This window comes from Podarcis pityusensis (genome assembly GCF_964106645.2).
Source record: "Podarcis pityusensis genome assembly, chromosome: 17".
Taxonomy (NCBI): domain Eukaryota; kingdom Metazoa; phylum Chordata; class Lepidosauria; order Squamata; family Lacertidae; genus Podarcis; species Podarcis pityusensis.
In genome coordinates this window covers 9,649,354-9,672,690 of record NC_138042.1, presented here as the reverse complement: position 1 = coordinate 9,672,690, position 23,337 = coordinate 9,649,354, and the positions used below count along the sequence as shown (strand labels likewise).

The 23,337-nt window shown below is 45.0% G+C and overlaps 1 protein-coding gene across 1 annotated transcript; it reads right to left on the bottom strand.

Annotated features, from left to right (window-relative positions):
* Positions 1-3,437: 3,437 nt before the first annotated feature.
* Positions 3,438-22,537, bottom strand: EPOR (erythropoietin receptor). Its single transcript, XM_080988212.1, has 8 exons — positions 22,301-22,537; positions 17,856-17,997; positions 15,823-16,007; positions 13,482-13,630; positions 12,039-12,189; positions 7,369-7,456; positions 6,570-6,657; positions 3,438-5,640 (listed from the first exon to the last, which is right to left on the bottom strand). The coding sequence occupies exons 1-8, from the start codon at positions 22,473-22,475 to the stop codon at positions 5,077-5,079; spliced, it is 1,542 nt and encodes a 513-aa protein (XP_080844338.1). The 5' UTR covers positions 22,476-22,537; the 3' UTR covers positions 3,438-5,076.
* Between the last annotated feature and the right edge of the window lie 800 nt (positions 22,538-23,337).

The following is a 23,337-nucleotide window of genomic DNA, read 5'->3' as shown; positions in this document are numbered from 1 at the left end:
GCCCTCCGTTGACCTATTTTATGTTGGTTACACTACAGCAGATAGGGAAAGTGGTGTTGGGTCTTTCACATACAGGCGATTCCCCACTAATGTGGGGCTTACATTCTGAGCATCAGTGCTCATAAGCGAAATGCACATAAGCAGGGTGAGTACAGTTTCCTGCCCAACAGCTGTTGCAGTGATAGCTCCTGCACACCTTTTTGGAGCCCTTGGAGCATTTTTTCCCCTGGACTTTGGACTCTGGGGAGGGTCTCCTTGTGAGTCACTAGGACTCTCCCACCATTCCAGGTTAGTATTGAATTATTTAGTTATTTCCTGGCAAGGCACATATGTGCAGTTGCGTGCCAGTCAATTGCACACAAGTGGTGGGGTGTTTTCTGTATGTTTGTCATGTCTCATGTTTGCTTCCCAGAATAGTCAAAAGCATACACAAAGCACATGCTCTTCCTAGGGAGTTGTGACCTAGTGCATGGCACGCATTCAGTGCACCACGATGTGAGAAATCCCTTGTGTTCCCTCTGGGTTTGTTCGCTCTTGTAAATGTGCTCCCCTGGGGTGAAATATAACACATGGGGCTTGATTTGGGTACACCGCTCATATTGCTGCCCTGCACTGGTCCTGGTGACTGTCTTCATGGTTTCAGTGCCACTGTGTTTTAGGGTAGAGCAGCACCATCTGCAGGATCAATTTGCCACATGCTTGCAGCTGCCCAGCCACTAGTCTCCCCACCACCTTCTCTCAACCAAGGGTATTTGTGACTGGTCAGTTGTTATCCCGGTCTAAGATGTCCAGGACCAGTTCCTTTAGGAGTGGCAATTCCATCACCTCTTTCAAGGCAGCAGGGAACAGCTCCAGGATGGCACTCACCATGAATCAGTAAGCCACACCACCCAAAATAACTGCCTAGCTATAATAATAATAATTCATTATTTGTACCCCGCCCATCTGGCTGCGTTTCCCCAGCCACTCTGGGCAGCTCTCAACAGCATATTAAAAACACAATAAAACATCAAACATTAAAAACTTCCCTAAACAGCGTTGCCTTCAGATGTCTTCTAAAAGTCAGATAGTTGTTTATTTCCTTGACATCTGTTGGGAAGGTGTTCCACAGGGCAGCTGCCACTACCAAGAAGGCCCTCTGCCTGGTTCCCTGTAACTTTGCCTCTCGCAGTGAGGGAACCGCCAGAAGGCCCTCGGTGCTGGACCTCAGTGTCCGGGCTGAACGATGGGGGTGGAGATGTTTCTTCAGGTATACTGGGACAAGGCTGTTTTGGGCTTTAAAGGTCAGCACAAACACTTTGAATTGTGCTTGGAAACATATTGGGAGCCCTTTCAGGATCAGTGTTATATGGTTTCGGCGGCCACTCCCAGTAACCAGTCTAGGTGCCACATTCTGGATTAGTTGTAGTTTCTGGGTCACCTTCAAAGGTAGCAGGATGCAATGCAAGCTGCAAAAGAAGTCATGTTTGCACATGGCAGGCACGGTTGGGTGCACTAACCAGAGCTTGGTTGGCTTTGGAGCAAAACGTGAGCACTTGCAGTGCCCTTGAGCACTGCAAGAATTTGGACTTCAACACCAGGAAGTCGCCGTGTTCCCCTCTCTGCTCCTTATATCCACTTAGTCTGAAAACAGTCTCAGCAATACGTAGCATCATGTCCCGATCGCCTGTTCTGTAATGGGCGCATGATGAACTGAAAGGACATTCTATACCCTGTAACTTCTGCTGTGTTTCCTATGGTGGCTTGAGCCGTTTTGCATCCCACCATGTGCATCACATTGTAAAGGTAAAAAGGTAAAGGACCGCTGGACGGTTATGTCCAGACAAAGGGGACTATGGGGTTGTGGCGCTCATCTCACTTTCAGGCCGAGGGAGCCAGTGTTTGTCCACAGACAGCTTTCTGGGTCATGTGGACAGCATGACTAAACCGCTTCTGGTGCAACGGGACACTGTGAGGGAAACCAGAGCGCAGGGAAACGCCGTTTACCTTCCTGCCGCAGTGGTTCCTATTTATCTACTTGCACTGGCGTGCTTTCAAACTGCTAGGTTGGCAGGAGCTGGGACAGAGCAATGGGAGCTCACCCCGTCATGGGGATTCAAACCGCCGACTTTCTGATCAGCAAGCCCAAGAGGCTCAGTGGTTTAGACCACAGTGCCACCTGTGTCCCATTGTACTGGAGCCACAGACACAGGAAGGGGGACTGTTGTAGGTTTCACACCCCTCTTCACCAGATGCAGCCCCATAGCTTTCCCAGAAACAACATGCAGCCTGTGGTGTGCTCCACTTCCTCAACAGACCATTGGATTCAAGCCATTTTCTTTTCTCAAAGGGCCTGCAGTTCTAAAGGCAGTTCTGGTGAAATACTGGAGCGGCCAGGGAAACTTTATTGGAAGGTGAGGCCTGAGCTGCAACAGACCACAGCTGGGCTTAAGCTGCCTGTTTGGACGTGACTCATGAACCAGCCCAAAGCAGAGCCACAGGGGACCATTGCAATGCGCGCCCCAAAAGCATCTCACGGAACAGGGAAAAGGGCTTCCCCTCTCCCAGAAACAAGGGCCTATGCTGGTTCTGTTCTGGAGCTTGCCCAACATCAGCAAGCGGTGGGTTGGTCTCCTGCCACTTTTTGCAAGCTGCATCCCTGATAACGGTTACAGAGGTGCTTGCTGCCACACTGATAAGCCCTATCACAGCAGCAAGGCCAGGGCTGGGCATGCTGTGCTGGTGGGCTCTTTTCAGAGGGCGTAAGGGTTGGGCATAACGTTTTTTTGAGTGTTGACAAGCAGCTGCCTTCCTGCCTGCCGCGTCTAAACCCCTGATTGCTCTCTCTCATCTCCCAACAGTTTACCACAAGGTTAAAAATCATACCTACGGTGTACAGGGAGGTTTCGGGAGAGGGAGAATGGGGGAAATCCGAAGCTCCACCTTCTTCAAAAACTTCCTGTTATTTGGCAAATTCTTTATTTAGCTTCAGGGCTTGTAGTTAGCCCCCAAACCCAGGATTTTTTTGTTGTTGCAATCCTATACACACACAGGAGCAAATCCTATTGAACCCAGTGGGTGATATCCAACTAGGGCATGTGCTGAGTAGACCCACTGAAATCAATGAACTGCAGAAACTTGAGTCTATTCTGAGTATGACTAACATCAGTGGAACTGTCAGTGATCTGTAGGACAACGGGATGTTTTCAGAGGGGATGGAGAATGGCCTTTCCCTTCTCCTGCCCTACCCTGTTAAGCTGGAGTCTTTTTCAGGAGCACCCCAGTTGCTGTGAGACTCCACACCCCCACACCTGTGTCCTCCTAACTCGGAGGTCTGATTCGGTGCTCAGTAGTTCTGGGCAACAAAGGGAAGAAGAGAAGGAAATGTGAAAAGCATCTGGGTGAACATTAAGAGATCATCTTCTTTCCCACAAGGGAGTCAGAATGAGCAAAAACAATGTTTTTATATATTTTTTTAATTAAAAAAAAACACTTTGGAGTATATAAAGTATATAAAAATATATCCAGTTTCTGTTTTGATACACAAATTCAAGAGGATAATTACAAAATCTTTGTGGCCATACCTGTGAGAGTTCAGATATTATACAGTCCTCCCAGCACCTGATGCTGATCTGTGCCTTCGAAGGATAGTTCAGACACAAGGAAACCCGTTACCAGAGTACATAAACACCGTAATATGTCTCTTGAGTGGGAAAATAACAGTAATATTCTAAACAGGGCATGTACATTCCGCACACCTTTTTGTGCCCCACATGCAAACCCTATGGCAGTAAACAGCTGGCAGAACAGCCATGCAATTCTCTTTGAGTTTTTGGGTTACTGTGCTTATTCAAGCCAAAATGGAAAGACAGCCCCTTTTAACATTTCAATTGGTATTTTGTTTGCCTAGTTTTGTCAATCCCCATTTTCAGTGTTATTTTTCTAGAAAAAGAGGTGCAGGGACTCACTGGGAACACCTCCCTCGTTCTCTTAGAATGGCAATGGCGCCCACCTGAGAGGTGCCAGAACTGAGCTCCAGCCGGGGGGGGGGGGAGCCATGCCCATTTTACAGGAAGGTAAGCAAAGACCACACAGTGCATTGTAGCAGAAATGAGACTCCTTCATTCGACACACTCTTCCATGTTGTACCCCCTCAACTCCCAAAAGACATCAGTCCCAACGCTGACATTTGGACATAAATATTTTTGCAATAGTATAGTACATAGTATAATGGGCAAATATGTCTGGCCAAAAAGCTTGGTAGTTAAAAGGACAGAGCAGGGTCAGAGGGGAAGGAGTTTCATCAGAAGAGTGTGGAGTGGGAGAAAGTTAGCTACCTGGCTAGCAAGCGAGTGCCCACAATATTCCACACCTCAGTCTATAAACACCTCAAGCCTTAAGCTTGCGCTGCTACTTGCAAACCTGCTGTGCCACACCAGAACTCTAGGTGTGCTTTTGGCCAAGTCCCCGATCCGCAGCCTTGTAGAATGCACTTGCCTGGGGTGAATACAAATGAAAGAAAGATGCCACAGCACATTTAATGTCAGAAAGGACTGCTTCAAAGGGTTGTTGTGGGAGCAACAAGTCTCTTTCGTGGGCCTCCTGCCCCTTCCCCATTCAAAATAGGACGGCTTTTTTTAAAAGGGATCTGGCGAATTCATGGAGGAGAGGGCTATCAAGGGCTATTAGCCGGGATGGCTATGCGCTACCTCCACAGCTGGGAGGTAGAAATGCTTCTGAACACCAGTTGCTGGAAACCAGGCGATGGGAGAGTGCTGTGGTGCTCATGTTCTGCTTCATGTTCTGCTCAATGGTTTCCTGTTGAGGCATCCAGCTGGCCACTGTGAGAACAGGATGCTCGACTGGATGGGCCTGATCCAGCAGAGTCCTTCTTACGTCCTTCATCACCTTTCCATGCATTTTGCAAACCTCTCTTCCTCCTACAAGTGCGACTTGGGCCCAACTGGAGTTTTGGAGGCCCCATAGCTGTGTCCACTGGCTTCCCCTGGCATTTTGCTAGAACCAGGAAGGAAGTGGGAGGTGCCAGGCTCCTGGGATAGCATCTCGCTGCCTCAGTTCTCCTGCTGATCACTGCTGCTACGAGCACACAATGTAGGTGGGCAGGAACGGCTGCGGCCCTCCATCACAGAGGTTGGTGTATAAGCTCATCTGGCCAGCGTTGGACTCCACCAGGCTATAGTCGGCAGAGATCCCAGAGTCGGACACCATCTGGTAACTGCTCTTGAGCTGCGGCTCGATGTGGCGATGTTGCGGGGACAGACTCTTTGAGCTGGGGTCAAACACAGTGTACTCGAAGCTAGAAGAGGCCTGGCTGTTGTCTGGTGTCCCTACTCCTGCGTCGAGGGCCAGATCTGTGCCCTCGCTGCTGTTGCTGGCCAGCAAGAGCAGGGAAGCATCCCCTCCTAAGCAGCACGGCACCAAGTCTTCATCCAGTATCAGGTAATCATCTTGGGAGACTTCTGGGTTGCGAGGTGGTTCCCCCATGCCACGTGCCTTGGGGGGAAGGAGCGGAGGAACGGGAGGGCCATCCACCTTGCGAACATCACATTCAGACAGGATTTCCACCAAAAACGGCTGCTCCTCCAGGTAAGGAGAGTTCTGGCTCCACCACAGGTAGGTGCTCTGATGCCCCAGCCATAGCTGCAAAGAAAGGGGGAATATCAGCATCAAGGGGTGGGAGGTGGGGAAGGCCACACCTGGCTCCCTTTAACTCTGTATTCAGACACTATATATTTCTCTCTTCTTTACACTCCTTTTATTTACCGTATTTTTCGCTCTATAAGACGCACTTTTCCCCCTCCTAAAAAGTAAGGGGAAATGTGTGTGCGTCTTATGGAGTGAATGCAGGCTGCGCACCTATCGCTGAAGCCTGAATAGCAAGAGGGATCGCTGCGCAGTGCTCCCTCTGGCTGCTCTGGCTTCTGGGATTCAGAATATTTTTTTCCTTGTTTTCCTCCTCCAAAAGCTAGGTGCGTCTTACGGTCTGGTGTGTCTTATAGAGCGAAAAATACGGTACTAGTTTCATAAAATTCACCGTATTTTTCGTAATATAAGATGCACCCAGACCATAAGACACACCTAGTTTTTGGAGGAGGAAAACAAGAAAAAAAATATTTTGAATCCCAGGAGCCAGAACAGCAAGAGGGATTGCTGCGCAGCGATCCCTCTTGCTGTTCTGGCTTCAGCAAATGCAACACAAAGCCTCTTCAGGGCAGCGGGAGGAACACTCCCCCTGCCCTGAAGAGGCTTCGCGCAGCTATCCCAGAAGCCAGAACAGCAAGAGGGATCGCTGTGCAGCAATCCCTCTTGCTGTTCTGGCTTCAGCGATAGCTGCGCAGCCTGCATTCGCTCCATAAGACGCACACACATTTCCCCTTACTTTTTAGCAGGGAAAAAGTGTGTCTTATAGAGCGAAAAATACGGTATACACAAATCAATTGTAAAAAACAACAACTGCAAAACAGTTGACGAAACATAGGACCCTCAGCACCCCAGGCTTTGCAACAGCATAATACAGGGAGCCGAGGGAGAAGTCATATGAAGACAAGGAACTACAGCCAGTGTAATACCTGGAAGTTCCCCTTGTAAATAGTGAAAAGGTCCTTGAATTCACGCTCTGGGGTGGGGATTGCAGGCCAGATCTTCTTCTTCAAAAACCTGGTGGAAGATAATAGGAGAGAACAGACTTTAGTAAGAATGTGCATAACAATCACAAGTGTTAAAAGTCATTCCCACTCCAACATCACCTTAGTCCACCGGTAGTCAACCTTTTTGCACCTACTGCACCAAATTTCCTTACCGCCCACCAGAGCTCGATGGAAGGGGCATTCAGCTTGTGCCGTAGAACCCCCTACCAGCCACCTAGACTCCTGAAACAACCACTAATGGGTGGTAGAAACCAGGTTGACAACCCCTGCCTTAGTAAGTGCTTTTTTTCTGGGGGTACACATACCCCTAAACATTTTGTGAATCTGAGTTTGGCCTCATTGAGGGGCAGTATTTCAATATGAGTAGGAAAATGAGAGCACCCCTAAACATTTTTTAAAAGAAAAAAAGCACTGACCTTAGTAATGAAAACTAACTAGGGCAGGGATGGGGCACCTGTAGCCTTCCAGATGTTTCAACTCCCATCAGCCCCAGTTACTTTGGCCAATGGTCAGCGGTGGTGTTGATTGTGGTTCGGCAACACTGAGAGGGCCACAGGTGTCCCACTCCTCAATTTAGGGCATTTCCTGATGGCTCTAACTGCTGCGATTGAAAATGCTCTTACAGTCCCTCCAGACCTGATGGCCAAGGTCCCGGTACTCAAAAAGGCCACCCACCCTTTGGTGGGTAGGAGGGTTGGAAAATAAACGAACTGGGCATTACCTTCGGTTAAACATCAGGGTGAGGAAAGCCAACAGCAGAACGATCAGCGCCAGAACAACAGACAGCGTCAGGATGAGGGGGTCCAGTTCTGCAAGTCAAAGAACAGGTTAGCCTAGCAAGAGGCACTTCATAAAAACCCTTTGGTTGGTACCCAAGTCTCCTTCAAACAACCTTCTGTTACATAGTCACTACATGGAGAAAGCACATACTTCTGGCAGTGGACATGGTAGGATGAACCAGTGATATGCTCTTGCCTGGATTTCAGCTTACTACCTGGTTCTTTTCAGATGTCCTGGTAGATAGTGAATCATGACTGTTAAATACTTCAGAGGACATACAAGGCCAGAACACCATGTTGAAATCTCCTGAGTAGGCCAACTGTGGTCATTACATCACATCATCTAGTCAACTGAGCGCTCTAACATGTATTCTTCTTGACCACTAAGTCTCCCACCATTCTATGACCACCCCTCCATTCCTGGTCCAGATAATGAAGATTAGAAAATATTATCTGGAGAGGTAGCGCAGTGAGAATTGTCAAAGCACTACGAGCTGCACCTGCCTTCAGCAACCACCTGTGCGCAAGGTAAGCTATTGCTCCAGCTGGGAGTTGGAAGGGCAAGAAACCACAGCAATTGAGGGAGGCTTCCACCCCACCCCACCCCCATAACAATGTGGCAATGGTGTCAAGTTTGTGCTTGGTGATGGCATTTGAAGACATCAAATGAGAGGCTGCAGATGTAGCTTGTGGAAGACATTGGGGACTGAAGGTGGAGAAAAATGAGCTCTTTCAACATTAGTTCCCTGTGGTATGGTGGAACCACTCAGCCACCCTCCTGATGTCAGGGTCACTGTAGCTGAATGAGCTGGGGCATGGCAGGGTGACAATAGAGTTTGCATGGGCACACCAGCAAACCATGCAGCCCTGACCTCATCACAACCATGTCCTGCCTGTCCAGGTAAGTTGCAGTGGCACCGGTTTGGGGAGAGTGAATCCACACCCACCATACAGGGTTGCTACTGATTAAACCAAATAACTGAAAAAAGTAAATAGACTGCTTAAAGAAAATAGAAAAAGGTGGATGGAAGAGGAAGCTAGTGGGGAACCTGTGGCCCTCCAAATGTAGGTAGATTCCAGCTTCATCAGTCCTGGCCAGCATGGTCAATGGACAGAGATGACCAACTGGAGGGCTACAGGTTGCCTAGTCCTGGACTAGAAATATGTGCATTAACAACAATGGAACTTAGTATTGCCAAATTGCTGAAGTCCTACTTTTCCAATAAAATAATACCGGACCTTTTAATGAACTACATCCTGTGGAGCTGTTAACTAATAAAGGCCATTATCTTTTGGACTGAACAATAAACGAACTTGTCAAGAACATAGAAACATAGTAATTATGCATAGTAGATAATTATCATAGAGTTGGAAAGGACCATGAGTGTCATCTAGTTCAACCCCCTGCAATGTAGTACTTTTTTTTTTTGCAAAAATAGGGCTTGAACCCACAAACGTGAGATTCAGAGTCTTATGCTCTACTGAGCTATCCCAGGTATGTTTAGTAGTTATATTTCTCTCACTGGCAAGTACTAAATTACTAAACTACATGCTGCAATATGTGTGGCTGAGCTTATAGTGAAATAGTACTGCACTTTCTGGGTAGTATCTGCTGTTGTATTTATAATAGAATTATTTTTCACTGGAGTATTGTACAAAAGCAGCCATTAGGTAAAACTCTCACAGCTGCTATCCAGCTGAATGTAATAACTGGTGGTGGGTAAATTATAATTCTTGTTTAAGGTGCAATGTTTGATGCCCAAAGTAAAATGCAATATTGATTGTGAAGCAGAAAGTGAAATATTAGCATCTGGATTAAAGGGCCATACTTTTGGATGTTTTTTGTTGTTAAGCATGAAAAACATGTTTTGAGAATGGATGATATTAAAAAGATAAAGCATTTTGTATCTCAAAAGTGAGAAACAGAGACTCCAAAAAGCAAACAGGAGGAAATGCAGAAATAAATGGCAATAGACTGGAAGAAAAATCTATTTTGAGGGAAGAATGGGAAATATGAAAGATTGCAAAAATGAGAACAAATAACAGATGAGAAATGAATAGGAGATTAACGGGGTCTATATCCAACTGATATTTGAAGGATAATGTATGGAAAAATATAAACACAATTATGCATGTAAAGAAAGTAAAATCACAGCCTTTATTAATGGTTTTGATGCAGAAAAAGCTTTCGATAACATTACGGTATTTTCTTTTTTAAAACATTAAAAGCTAACTTTAGAGAAAAAAATCTTTACTTTGATTAACATTATTAACAACAGCCCAACTGCAAGGATAGGGGTTGATGACCAAATATCAAATTCATTCTGAGTACTGGAAAAAGACACAGAGGTCCTGTCATTTTCATTATTTGTTCTCCATTTGGAACCTTTAAGAAGCATAAGAAACATTGGTGCAGTAATAGATGCAGAAAACAAAGGAACTGCACACAGAAAAATAGCTGGTATGTAACTGTCTTCACAGCAATGCCTAAACAATAATAGAGATTGTAAATTCTATCTGTAGCTGGAGAAGATTCTTTTTTCAATATTGGTCTTCTTGTTTGCCTTAAAATTAACAAGGACAAAACAGAAATAATCAATATATATTTACATATACAAAGTGATGTTTTAAAAAAGAACAAAGTTAGATCACCAATGAGTAAGTAAGAGATCTGTGTGATATTTGTATAATATTAAGAAAAAATGAAAGCATTTCTATGTAGATTGGGAAGTTTATATAAGAAAAGAAGTTCCAAAGCAGAACAATGGAATAGGTTAAATATATTTATTTGACCACATGACTAAAATTATAATCTTGCCCCAATTAAATGTCATTTTTCAGGCTTTGGCAAGATGAGTAAATGAATCTTAATTTAAAATGTGGCAAAGCCTAGTTGTGCAATTTATATGGAATAGGAAGCAACCAAGAATTAATTAAATAGGTTGTATTGCTAGACAAGTAAAAAGGGTGGCATATCATTTCCAATTTATATTTATACAGTGGTACCTCTGGTTACATACGCTTCAGGTTACAGACTCCGCTAACCCAGAAATAGTACCTTAGGTTAAGAACTTTGCTTCAGAATGAGAACAGAAATCGTGCTCCGGTGGCACGGCAGCAGCGGGAGCCCCCATTAGCTAAAGTGGTGCTTCAGGTTAAGAACAGTTTCAGGTTAAGTATGGACCTCCGGAATGAATTAAGTACTTAACCTGAGGTACCAATGTATTGCCAACGCCTTTAAATGGCTAACAGAATGGATACACAATCTAGAGATGACTGGGGTTAAAACTGAACCATTCTTAAGACAATTTAATCTACAAGTTTTATTAATGAAATATTGGAAACCAGTTTAAACAAGGATAACGTCATAGCAAATTTACTAAGAATATGGGGTAAATATAAGTACAAGCAGAGTCCAGCAAAATGACAAACAGCACCAATAGTTTATGATCTTCAATTTCACCATGTTTCTGGCTATCCTTTCTGGATGAGATATAGACATAACCGGTGGTTGAAGACTTGCTTTCCTCTTCTCTTCTCCTGCCCCCCCTCAGTGATATATCACAGCTTCTACAGCAGGCATTCCCAACCTGCGGCTCTCCAGATGTTTTGGCCTACAACTCCCATGATTCCTAGCGACCAGGACCAGTGGTCAGGGATGATGGAAACTGTAGTCCAAAACATCTGGAGGGCCAAAGGTTGGGGATGCCTGTTCTGTAGCCTACATATAGTAAGGGTATTTAAAATGAGTTGTCATAGCATCCTCTTTTTTGCGCTTCAAAATACGGCAACCCTACGTCTGTTTCATTTTTTACAATTTTAACTGTTATAACATAAATTTCCAGGAGGGATTTAGACCAGTTTCTGAAGTGGTCTAAATTTATCCCTGGTTCGGGGCTGTATTAGGGAACCAAAATGGCTTTGGATACTTCAGATCCTTGTTCTCCCCCAACAATACTCCCACAAGCTTAACAAGCTGGGGTTTTTTGTCCCCACTGATATCTGAGTTTTGTTATTGGTTGGGCCAGGGCAATCAGATATCTCCTCAAAGAAAAAGAACTGCAGGCTGCCATTGTCTTCTAGAAACGCAAGGGAAATAGGGACTTTCTTCCATCTACAGTGGATCTATCTAACACACACACACACACACACACACACACACACACACCCCCAGCAATTGCCTGTCTTCCATCAGCACCACCGGTTTATGCACCATCTGGGCAGAAAATAGCTCTCTGGAAGAAGCCATGGTTGGGAATTGAAAAGTGGCTGGAGAATTCTCCCATCTTTTTGCAGAGGTCCTATTCTCTTTGAACAGACGTGCTGGACAGATGTAAAGTGAATTGTGCTCTGTTTTGGATTCCTTAGGCTTGGGATTTTGGTTCCAGTGTTATTGAGGCTTTCGTTCTTGTTGATTTTGGGTTGGAGTTCTCAGAAGGTGCCCACTATTTTGTTTTATTTTAATGCTGCTTTGCTTTTTGTTTCATTTTCCCTTAAAAGCAGATTCTCAGCTTCTCGTGGTTTTATGAGCATCGCTCCATTCTAATTAAGTGGCTATTTTCAACCGGCCCTGTGCCATGGCTGTGGCCAAAATTGCCTGAAGAACACTTACCACTGGGTATCATCGCCGACACCGTCTGCGACCATCCACTCCAGAAGCCATCAAAGCTGACTCCGTTTGGCTTGGCCCGCACAGCCAACGTGTAGCGGGTTCCTCCTTTGAGATTCCGGAGGTAATATGTCTGCCCATTGGAAATCTCCACCTGGAAGCAGAAGGGGGGAAAGCAGAGGTCAGAGGGAGGAAAGGAGGGAGTTTTGAAAGCCAGGTAACTGTGATAGGAATTTTGAGGTCTTAGATATACGTTAAATGTTCATAAGTGTACCAACCAAGCACGTACATAGATCAGCACAGGAAGACTGACCTGAAGCCATTTTTGATTCCTAAACTGACCAAATGTTTTCTCTGCAAGGTCAAAGGAAAATGGAAAAGCCCCCCCCCCATTGTCTTTTCCTTCACAAACCCTGTCTTAAGGGCACATTTAAGACATCACCTTGCCAACAAAGGTCCGTATAGTAAAAGCTATGGTTTTCCCAGTAGTGATGTATGGAAGTGAGAGCTGGACCATAAAGAAGGCTGATCGCTGAAGAATTGATGCTTTTGAATTATGGTGTTGGAGGAGACTCTTGAGAGTCCCATGGACTGCAAGAAGATCAAACCTCTCCATTCTTAAGGAAATCAGCCCTGAGTGCTCACTGGAAGGACAGATTCAGAAGCTGAGGCTCCAATACTTTGGCCACCTCATGAGAAGAGAAGACTCCTTGGAAAAGACCCTGATGTTGGGAAAGATTGAGGGCACAAGGGGAAGGGGACAACAGAGGACGAGATGGTTGGACAGTGTTCTCGGAGCTACCAGCACGAGTTTGACCAAACTGCGGGAGGCAGTGGAAGACAGGAGTGCCTGCCATGCTCTGGTCCATGGGGTCATGAAGAGTCGGACACGACTAAACAACAACAACAAAGGGTGTGAGCCTGTGACCTGGCTCAGGAACTAAGTATTTATCATTACAAAAGACTGGCCAGGCTCCTCAGGGTATCCAATTAAGTAATCATTAACAGATAACCTGGTAGACAGGAGGTAAACAACGCAATCAAGATTTCTGCTGTAGATCGCCCTTTCTGTGATGTAGGTATGATGTATCTGGGGTGGTGGTCTTGAGCTACACCCCTTCTGTGATGTATGTATGATGTTTCTGGGGTGGTTTTGGACTCCAGGGAGAGAATTTAAAATGTCTATATAAGGGCAGGCACACTTTTGTTCTGGGTCCCTCCTCCTTTCTGCGTGTGGTGAGTGAGGACCCTGTTGCAACAGATCAATAAAGATAAAGATCAGGCTTACTAGCTGCTTTGCTTCTTAATATTCTCTGGTTGGCCTCTGTTATTTTCTCCTACCAATAGGGAACCTACATAAGCATTCTATATGGGCTCTTGGAAACCCCATAAGGGAAAAAGGGCAGATTTTTGTTTACAACATAACAAAGGACAAAAGTGACTTACCCGCTGGACTATGCTACCCTTATGGAAGATGGCCATCTCATAGCGGATGCTATTGTCCATGTATTGAATGGGGGGCTGCCAGCTCACATTCAGCTGTCCCGGAGGCCCCAACAGCTGCACTGCCAGGTTAGAGGGGGGGTCCAGGAAAACTGGAAGGGGAAAGGAGCAGGATGTGAGAACAGCCCAGTGGCGACAGAATAGAGGTCTTCTTTCTTTTTTGCAGGAATTTATGTATAGGTTGGTTGGGGGTTGCCCCTCCAGCAGATATCATGCACATGCAGCCCACTACCAAAATCAGCACAATCACTTTTGTGACTTTTGTGATTTGTCCCCACAAAACATTTCATCACAGTTTCTTCCTATCTACTCAAAGGGCCTCTGCTGCACAATACCAAATGTAACAATTCACTGATAAATGTACCTATGTACTGCCTCCCGGGGAAAACTTCAGAAATTCATATAGACATGTGAGCTCAGCTACTCAGCAGCCCCTCTGCCTGAGTGATAATTCCTGGCATCCTGATACCTGAGTGCCAGACAGGTAGCCATTCCAGAAATAACAAACCCAGATGAAGACAAAAGGGTGTGATTCACTTGGCTGGGAAACAGGGAAATGCAAATATCTCTTTTGTTACACTTGATGGGTGTTTGGTGGAGGACAAGGGGAACCATGGGGCAGGGTCCAGGATGCTCTGATTACTGCCACCAGACCTCCCCTTTCATGATGTAACTATGATGTATTAGTGATGTAGTGTGGGGAGGGGGTGTAACATGGGAATTAGCAGCTAATAAAAGTTTGGGTTCTCTTTTGTTTGGGGTTTCAATCTCGTTTCACCTGGTGGCAGGTGGGAGTCCTGTCATGACAATCTTCAATAAAGACCAAGCCTACTGGCTTGGCCAAGCCTACATCAACTGCTCCCTCTTTCCTATTTAGTGCAAACTCACGTTATCTTTCCTCCTCCAGTTGACTGCACTGCTAGCCTCTGTCCCCCCCCCCCAAAAAAACCCCAAGTAGTTTATGGTCACAAAGAGTGAAGCTGATCTACTGGCTGGGCACTACAGGCTACAGGCTATGTTAATTTGGGAGTAAGCTTACGGTTGCCATATTTTGAATAGCAAAAAAGAGCACGCTATGACGACTCTCATTTTAAATACCCTTACTGGGGTGGGGGGGGGTGGGCAGAAGAAGAGAAGCAAGTCTTCAACCACCAGTTATGTCTATGTCTCATCCAGAAAGTATAGCCAGAGACATTTTGGCCAATTAAAAAAAAACCCACCTGGACAGAAATCTTACCCCTGAAAAAGAGGACGTGTCCTGGAAAAAGAGGACACATGGCAACCCTAAGTAAGCTCCACTGAACTCAATGTGATCTTGTGAGCAAATGTGCACAAGCACATTTAAAAGAAAAGCACTCTAAGCATCCTTAAGCCCCAGAAAAAAGCACTGACCATTACTACTCAGTCTAAGCAATGTTTCTGTGACTTTAACAGTTGTAAAACATATAGAAATTGAACAGGTTTTAGAATGGAGGTCAGAAAGCTTCACCTCTCCAGTTTCTGCCTCTATTGTAGTAAAGGTATAGATAAGGTAGCCTTCACCAACTTGGTACCCAGCAGATGTCGTTATAATACAACTCTCATCACCCTTGACCTTTGGCCAAGCAGGCTGGGGCTGATGGGGCTTGTAGTCCAAAACATTACTAGTCCTCCCCACACAACGACAAGTCTTCCTTAGACTCAGGTGGTCTGGAACCTGGATTAAACTAGTGGGGAGGAAGTGCTGCAGTTTGTTGAGCATTTTGAGAAATGAAGCTCTGTGGGACGTCTCTAAGCACCCTTAGCATTCTATAGTTACCAGGATTCTTTGAGGGAAGTCACAGCTGTTAAATTGGTTTAAATGTGTGGTGTGGGCTAGGGTGCCTCCGAGCACATTCTGAACTTGTTTTCTTTTCCTTACAGAACTGAGCTCACCGTTCTGTTGCACAAAAGTCTATTCCTCTTGCGCTTTCTTAGTTTTGATAGCCTAATTCAGGTGGAAAGGGATCGTTTTGCTGCTGCGATCGTTAATCCACTGGGAGTCAGAAACCTTTGCTGACCTATAGCAAATAACCCAGAGTTCTACCGCCACGGTTGCAGGTTTGATCCCCGTAAGGGACCACTACATATTTCTGCATTGCAGGGGGTTTAGCTACTAGACAATCCTCAGGATCTATGATTCTATGATCCTGATCTACATTCTTCTTGCTTCCAGGTTCCCACCTACCCACCCACTCTAGGAAGACTTGGAGGTCATTTCTTGCAAGGCCCATCCCCCCCCCCCCCCCCCGCATTGGGAACTTACGTAGTTTTTCCACAAAGATCGTTCTGTTGTACAGAGTGCTCTTGGGAGAGCGCCCATCAAAGACCTTGATCTCAAGAGGGGAAAAGGCTGAAACATCTTGCCTCGGAAAGAAGCAAGTGTATCGCGTTGTATTCCGGGGTGTGTACTCCACAGTCAAGTTACACAATTTCAAAGAGTCGTCGTCCCTGAATGAAAGCAGGCGGGAAATACTGTATTATTATTTAAAGTTTGGGAAGCAGCTTCTGTTGCAACCATTGTGCCCAGTAGGGTTGAAGGAAGAATATGGGAATTTGGGGGGGGGGGGCTCTTGAGGTCAAGGCCAACGTCCCTTAGGGCAGTTTTGACCTGTAAAGCTCATTGTCAACGCTAGTCAGCATAAGACTAAATTTTACATACTGAACTGTACTGTATTGGCTCTCCTGGCCTGCCATACAAGTCAGCTCTCAGGCACATGAGTTCCTGTTCTACATTTGAAGAAGCAGCCTGCTGTGGAACTGGCTTTCTTCTCCATAAAGCACTTGCATTAAAGTTGTTTTGGTTCATCCATCCTTTGAATGGCCTTGTCACGTTACCTTTGAGACATACAATTTCTTCGTGAAGTAGAGAGACGATGTGTCTCTCACAAATCAATATGTGAACGTCAACCTTCCTCGTTTCAGCAGCTCCTATTTCTGTGCCCTTTCTTCTCTGCCCGTTCTCTCTCCTCCACCACCTCAGCCTCCTCTTTCTACTTCCCATGTTTCCAAAGAAGCCCACTCAAGATAATTTCACACAGAGTAGCTACACTCACAGAGCAATCTTAGGCATGTGTATCATAGAATCGTAGAACTGAAAGGCTGGAAGGGACCCTGAGGGTCTTCCAGTCCAAACCCCTGAAATGCAGGAACCTCAATTGAAGCATCCGTTACAGGTGGCCCTCCAATCTGTGCTTAAAAACCTCCAAGGAACGAGAGTCCACCAGCTTCCAAGAGAGTCCATTCCACTGTCAAACAGCACTGTCAGAATCCTTTAGTACATTTCAAGATCTATTGTTTTATGCAACATAAAAATCAGTTTTCTAACATCTGGGGAATGTGAGGGTAAAATACAAGCTCCTGGGACTTTTGGGATACAGAAACCTATTTGACTAATACTACAGGTATGACCCTCATTCTGACCTGACTCTTTCCTATTTTGGCACTTCTGTATATATTTTACACAGGCACAATCCGCTAACACCACTTTGATGCATCTCCCAGGAGTCCTTCAAAACAGAAGAGAGATGTGGGAGGGAAGAATTTGGGAGCAACGCATCCTAGATTTAGGAAAGGTCAGAGATATTGCAAAAAGGAAACCTGTATTGTGTACAGATGCATCAAAATACAAAGAAGCCTTTGAAAATAAATGGAAGCTATGTATTAGGTTTTACAATAGTACAGTAACAATAATGAAAAACCAGACCAGGTTTTCAGATTGTCGATATAAGTATAGCTTCCCTTGGCATCTTGTTAGCACCGAAACTGTAATACTAGCTTCTCCTTTTTTATATATTTTTCATAATAATTAATAAGGATAAATTTTAATAAGATAAAATATGTTAAGCCTGAATGTCCCTGAAATATATTGTGTAGTTAATTCTGCATACTCTCATATGTTGGAACTATTTGTTACTAATGATTATGTCGGACTGGAATGGTAGCCCTCATGGAGGGAATATAATGGAAGGTGGTGAACTCTCCTTCCTTGGAGGTTTTTAAGCAGAGGTTGGTTGGACGGCTGTCTGTCACGGATGCTTTAGCTGAGATCCCTGCATTGCAGGGGGTTGGACTAGATGACCCTGGGGTCCCTTCCAACTCTCTATGATTCTATATACGCTGCTGCTTTGAGTGCCTAAGAGGTAAGGCACTATATAAATATAACATAAAATGAAAACAATGCAGAAAGTCTTAGGTGAAACCCCCATAACATCCTCAGGCTCTTAGAGGATCTGTAGACTAGATCAGGCTGAGCCCCTGAGACTGGCTGGCTCTGGTGCGGCTTATACACACACTTACTCATATTTGTATCCAAAGCTGTACACGCTCTGGTTGTTTTGCTCCTTCGGGGGTACAAATGTCTCCCAGAAGCAGGCCAGGTCTTCCAGCTGCTGGGTGAAACACTTGAGGTCCGAACGGTCCTCCGTCAACAGATACGCAGCTAGGTGCAAAGCAGACAGACAGGCATAACGTTACCAAATACCCTCCAACATTTCTCCAAAGAAAATAGGGACGTCCTATTCAACAACAACAACAACAACAACAACAACGTCCCATCCATCTGACTGGGTTGCCCCAGCTACTCTGGGCGTCTTCCAACATATATAAAAACATACCGTATTTTTTGCTCTATAGGACACACTTTTTTCCCTCCAAAAATTAAGGGGAAATGTGTGTGCGTCCTATAGAGCGAATGCAGGCTCCTTGGCTTCAGCGATAGCAACGCGAAGCCTCCGAAGTGCAGAGGGAGCGCCCATCCCTGACCTAAAGGACTAGAACCTTGTTTGCTTTTAAAATTGAAATTCTGTAGGATCCCTTGTGACCATTGATTTCGTTTTCTTTGTTTCTTCCATTTTGTGGGTCACCTCCCCATAAAGCTTCTTAAAAGCAGCTTTAAAATGTAAAAGCAACTTAATACATTTTGTGAGAGTGGAATTTAATCCATATCTGATGTCTAACTACTTGGGGGGGGGGGGAGGTTTCTAAGCAATATTCCTGGGTGTACAGTTCCTTTATCAGTGTGGAGTTTTCTGGGGGGGGGGTTTACTACAGGTTGTCATACTGTTTTTAAATTTCATATATGAAACATAGATGTAGGCTATTAAAAAAAATATTAATGAAAAAATTGAAATCTGAGAAGGTTCTCAGACCCAAATGAGGGATGACGAACAAGTTGGCCTGCCACCTTCCTCTGTCTCCTTCCTGTGATTCTACAAAATTTTTGTTCAAGGAGATGAATGACGAGTTGCTGTTCTGCTCCAAGTTCTTCCACCCCTCAAAAGTTGCAGCCAAGAAAGGGTAGGAGGGGCAGGGGAACTTTCTCGTACAATATTATCCTACCATCTTTAGCTAAGCATCACCTGGGGCTCACAGAAATGAGGTTCCGTTTAGTGACAGCCACATGCTGCTCATAATGGAACATTTGAACTTTAGGAAGCTGAATTCTGGTCCCAGCAACCTTCTGCATTTTCTGCACAGAAATCCCGTTTTTAATTCCTTTCTTAATCTTGCCCAGCCGTTTCATGCTGTCTTTATTGCATGCCACATTCCGTGCCCTTTTTGCAGAGAAAGGGGCTTACAAATGCATGAAATACAGTAATAAATGAATAAATTAGCAGCAGCAGCAAAGGAACAACACTCTGTGTACTCTCAAAGATATTCTTGTCTTTACTCTTCTTACTTTAAATGCCTTCAGATAGACTTCCGGTAATGAAAGCAACTTCATTACCGCCATAGAATCCAGATTTTGTTGGATTGTTGTTGTTGTTGTTTTAAGGGAAACAGTACAAACTGTCATATGCAAAGTCACATGATCGGCAGCTATGTATTTTATGACCCAGCTCTCTTCCTTACGTTACGCACACAAACACAGAAGTCTTACAGTCACCTCCTTCTGGCATCTGTTTCCCCGAGATAAGAGCTGGCTGCCCACCCTCAGTCCCAGTAGAGTCTAGGCCGCGGGAGAAAGTACAGGAAAGAGGAGGGGCAGCCATTTGTTTCTCCCACCCACCCACTTTTTATATGGGTCTGCCAGGAATCCTTAGCCTCACCCATTGGGGTCAGACCAATGGTTTTTAGTTAGCCACGTGGAGACAAGGGCTGGGCTGGGAAAATGGGGGGGGGGGGTGATTCAAGATGAGCAACAGAAGCAGAGTTAATACAATTCCTTATTTCTCCTATTCCTCCATCCCCAGTTTTCCGCACTACAGAAACAGCATCCCTTGGGAAACTGTCAACAACAGAGAACAGCAGTTGTTAAGTTGTTGGCTAGGTTTGCACTTCTTTTGTTATCGAAATGGAGGCTGCGGGAATGGGAGGACAAAAGCAAATGAAATCTGCTTCTGCTGAAACTACAAGACGTGGGATGGCTGCTTGCTTATCCCAAGAATGTAGAGATTGGTGTGTCCCTGAATGTGGAAAATGCACAAAGCTGCAAAAACAGAATCAGCCCAGATCAAAAGAAACCGTATTACGGTACCTGAAGAGATGGTGTAGCGGCAGCTGGCTGGGAGGTTTTAGATTTTAGACACCGGGAAGAACTTCCAAAACCAGTAGAGTCTAGAACCCTTGGGGTTCTAGAATCTGCCTCTGGACCTTGTGGGGAGGGGTGTTGTTGTTTTGCCTTACAGGAATACAGCTTATAGATTCATAGGAGAGGCCACAAGAGTCATCTAGCCCAACTCGCTGCAATGCAGGAATCTTTTGCCCAGTGTGGAGCTTGAACCCGCAGCCCTGAGATTAAGAGTCTCATGCTCTACGGACTGAGCTATCTGGGTAGGGCTTTGATGTAAAAGCCCAGGCAAGCAAATGCCCTTTGCACTCATACACTTCCCTTGTTGAAAAGTTGCATTCAAAAATGGAGGCAACAGGTAAATTTCCTCTTGTTGGATTTAGGCATAGGATTGGAAACTGTCTTAAGTGGAAGGACTGACTCCCCAACCCCCGGTACATGACTTGATTCTTCTGCACTTGACAATTTGCAGCTCAAAACTGAACAGGGGTCTAAGGTAGAATCAAAGCTTCCTAAATTTGACACAAGTCAAACAGGAACCATACAAAAAAACTCATTTTTATATGGTGAGTTCTCACTAGATGCTGCAGTCATAAAATAATGAGCAGGCGTTAAATTGACCTTAAGTAAACTGAACGAACTATATCGGACTCCCCTAGGCAAACAAGCCATGCACAGGCAGACTTGTTAAATCACATATGTTTTATAGTCTACAGAGCAGCCATTCATTACCAAGTTTCTTGATATTTAGGCAAGTAATATTTAAGCTAAGTAGGAACACACACATTATGGATGTGGAATCCCACCAGAAAATAATAATAACAATAACAGGGTCAAAGTAGTTTCTTGCTCACATATTACAATCTTCCCAATGGAAGCAAATCTGCATTTCACATTTTATTTTTCTACGTTTCCCATTTGGGTAGGTGGGTCTGCAACTTTCCAAGAGAGCATCTGCCACCATCGTAAATCCCACACATTTAACTACTGGGCTTACAAATCTAATGACTACAAGGCTGAAGTCAGAAAACAACAATGTATTTTCTCACCCTGTGAGCTTTAACTGCTGAACTTCAGCTGTCTGAGGGAAACAGGGATGTCAAAACTGCCACATTGGAAATTGTGCACTCTGAAATTTTGCATCTGCTTTGTTAATACACCCTCAGGTCTACTTGCGAGGGATGTGTGGCCAGGACTGAACAGAGGGTTGTCCACAGACATATTCTTTCCCACAGGAAAACAAACATACTGCACAGTATATAAAGCCTGCAGCTTTAGAACCTCAAACTTGGGGGATATCTTATTGGTGCCTTATTTCATTGACCTCTGAATCGGCCACCTCCTACCTTCTACAGAAATAGACCCAATAATTCTCACCGCCGCTTTGCCTCAACCTGTTCCCCTTCCAGGTTACCCCAACACTGGTGTCCACAGTTAAAGGATGGATCCTTTTTCTTTCTTTCTTTTTAAGCCGAGAGACTTCAAATTTACAAGAAGAATCCACCAGGCCTTACAAGAACCTGCTCCACGAGTTAAACCCCTCAGATCTCCTTTTTTCTTTAAAGGAGCAATGTCTGCCAAGCTGCAAAATTTCTGCTTTCAACGCGGCTGAGAACAGTGTTTCATCGCACTTAAAGCTCAGGAAGAGAGAGAGAAAGTTTACATGAGAACCGCGAGGAGCAGATGAAGTACACAAACTAGGCAAGATCAGATCAGATCGATTTTTGCGGAGGTTGCCTCATATTTTTTATTATTATCGCGCCACTGCCATATGGTGCAATCCAGAGTACAGTGGTACCTCAGGTTAAGTACTTAGTTCGTTCCGGAGGTCCGTTCTTAACCTGAAACTGTTCTTAACCTGAAGCACCACTTTAGCTAATGGGGCCTCCTGCTGCTGCTGCACCGCCGGAGCCCGATTTCTGTTCTTATCCTGATGCAAAGTTCTTAACCTGAAGCACTATTTCTGGGTTAGCAGAGTGTGTAAGCTGAAGCGTATGTAAGCTGAAGCGTATGTAACCCGAGGTACCACTGTACTGGAAAGAGACTCTGTCTGACCAGTTGCATGTTGGGCACACACAGTACATTCACAGGCAGTTTCTTAGCTCCTCTTTGAGTTCTCTTCACTCCTTGTCCCCCAGCTCCCCACCTTGCAATTGCTCTCTTATCCCCTTCGACCCCCCCAGCCCCACTTTGACAGGGCCCAGGTGGCCAGCCCTCTCTTCAAGCATGGTACCTTTGCTGTCGAAGCTGGCATCCAGGTTTCCAAGCCCCTTGTGAGACGAGCCGGAGGCCCAGAGAACCAGGACCCAGAGGGCAGCGGCGTGTCTCCAGCCTCTCTCCATGCTTGCACGGCTGAAAGAGAGTCTCCCCGCCAAAAGTGTCCTTCCACCTGCTCTGCGAATCTGCATCTGGTTGTCAGAGCTGCTTACCCCTTGCCTTGCTCCCGGCTGGAGGCTGCAGATAAAGGATGGGCTCTACTGTGTGGCGGCAGCAGCAGCAGCAGCAGCAAAAGCAAAAGCAGCAACTCTGAGCAGAGGCTGAGAAGTCCGGGATCAGGCCTCCCTGGATGTTTCTCCTGAAATCCTCCTTCTTTGAGGATGCACCGCCGGAATAAGGCGGTATTTCTACCGCCATTACACAGAGGGGAACTGAAATTCTTTTTACATATATACTTTTTATTAATTTCAACATACCAATTATTATACATTCCACAGAACTGCACATCTTATACAAACTTTTTGGACTTCCATCAGCCCCTCTGATGATCCACCATTTTTATCATTTCTTCTGCATTTCTTAAATTCCTATTGCCTTTAATTATCTTAACTCACAATCCACCTCTTTAACCATTTTTGCAATAATTCAAATAATTTACCACACAAAACTTCTTGCAAACCTACAAACGTAATCTGGTCATCACAATTACTTTTCAAATAGTCCGTAAATTTACACCAGTCTTCTGTGAATCTCTGGTCCCGCAGGTTTCGAATTCTTCCAGTTAGTTTATCCAATTCTGCATAGTCCATCAATTTCATCCTCCATTCTTCTTTTGTTGGCAATTCTTCTTGCTTCCATTTCTGTACCAATAATATTCTTGCTGCCGTCATTGCATATAAAAACAACTTACAATCCTTTCTGTTTATATCATCTCCTACAATGCCAAGTAAAAATGCTTCTGGTTTCTTAATAAATGTATATTTCAACATTTTTTTCATCTCATTATATATCATCTCCCAGAAGTTTTTCACCTTTTTACATTCCCACCACATA

What these genes read in the sequence shown, in the direction of transcription:
- EPOR (XM_080988212.1), bottom strand. Translation starts at nt 22,475, where the DNA reads ATGCAGATTCGCAGAGCAGGTGGAAGGACACTTTTGGCGGGGAGACTC. An exon ending in GTCGGCGATGATACCCAGTG is followed by an intron (nt 7,457 to 12,038) that starts GTAAGTGTTCTT and finishes TTTGACTTGCAG; the next exon opens with AACTGGACCCCCTCATCCTG. An exon ending in ACCCTGATGTTTAACCGAAG is followed by an intron (nt 6,658 to 7,368) that starts GTAATGCCCAGT and finishes ATCTTCCACCAG; the next exon opens with GTTTTTGAAGAAGAAGATCT.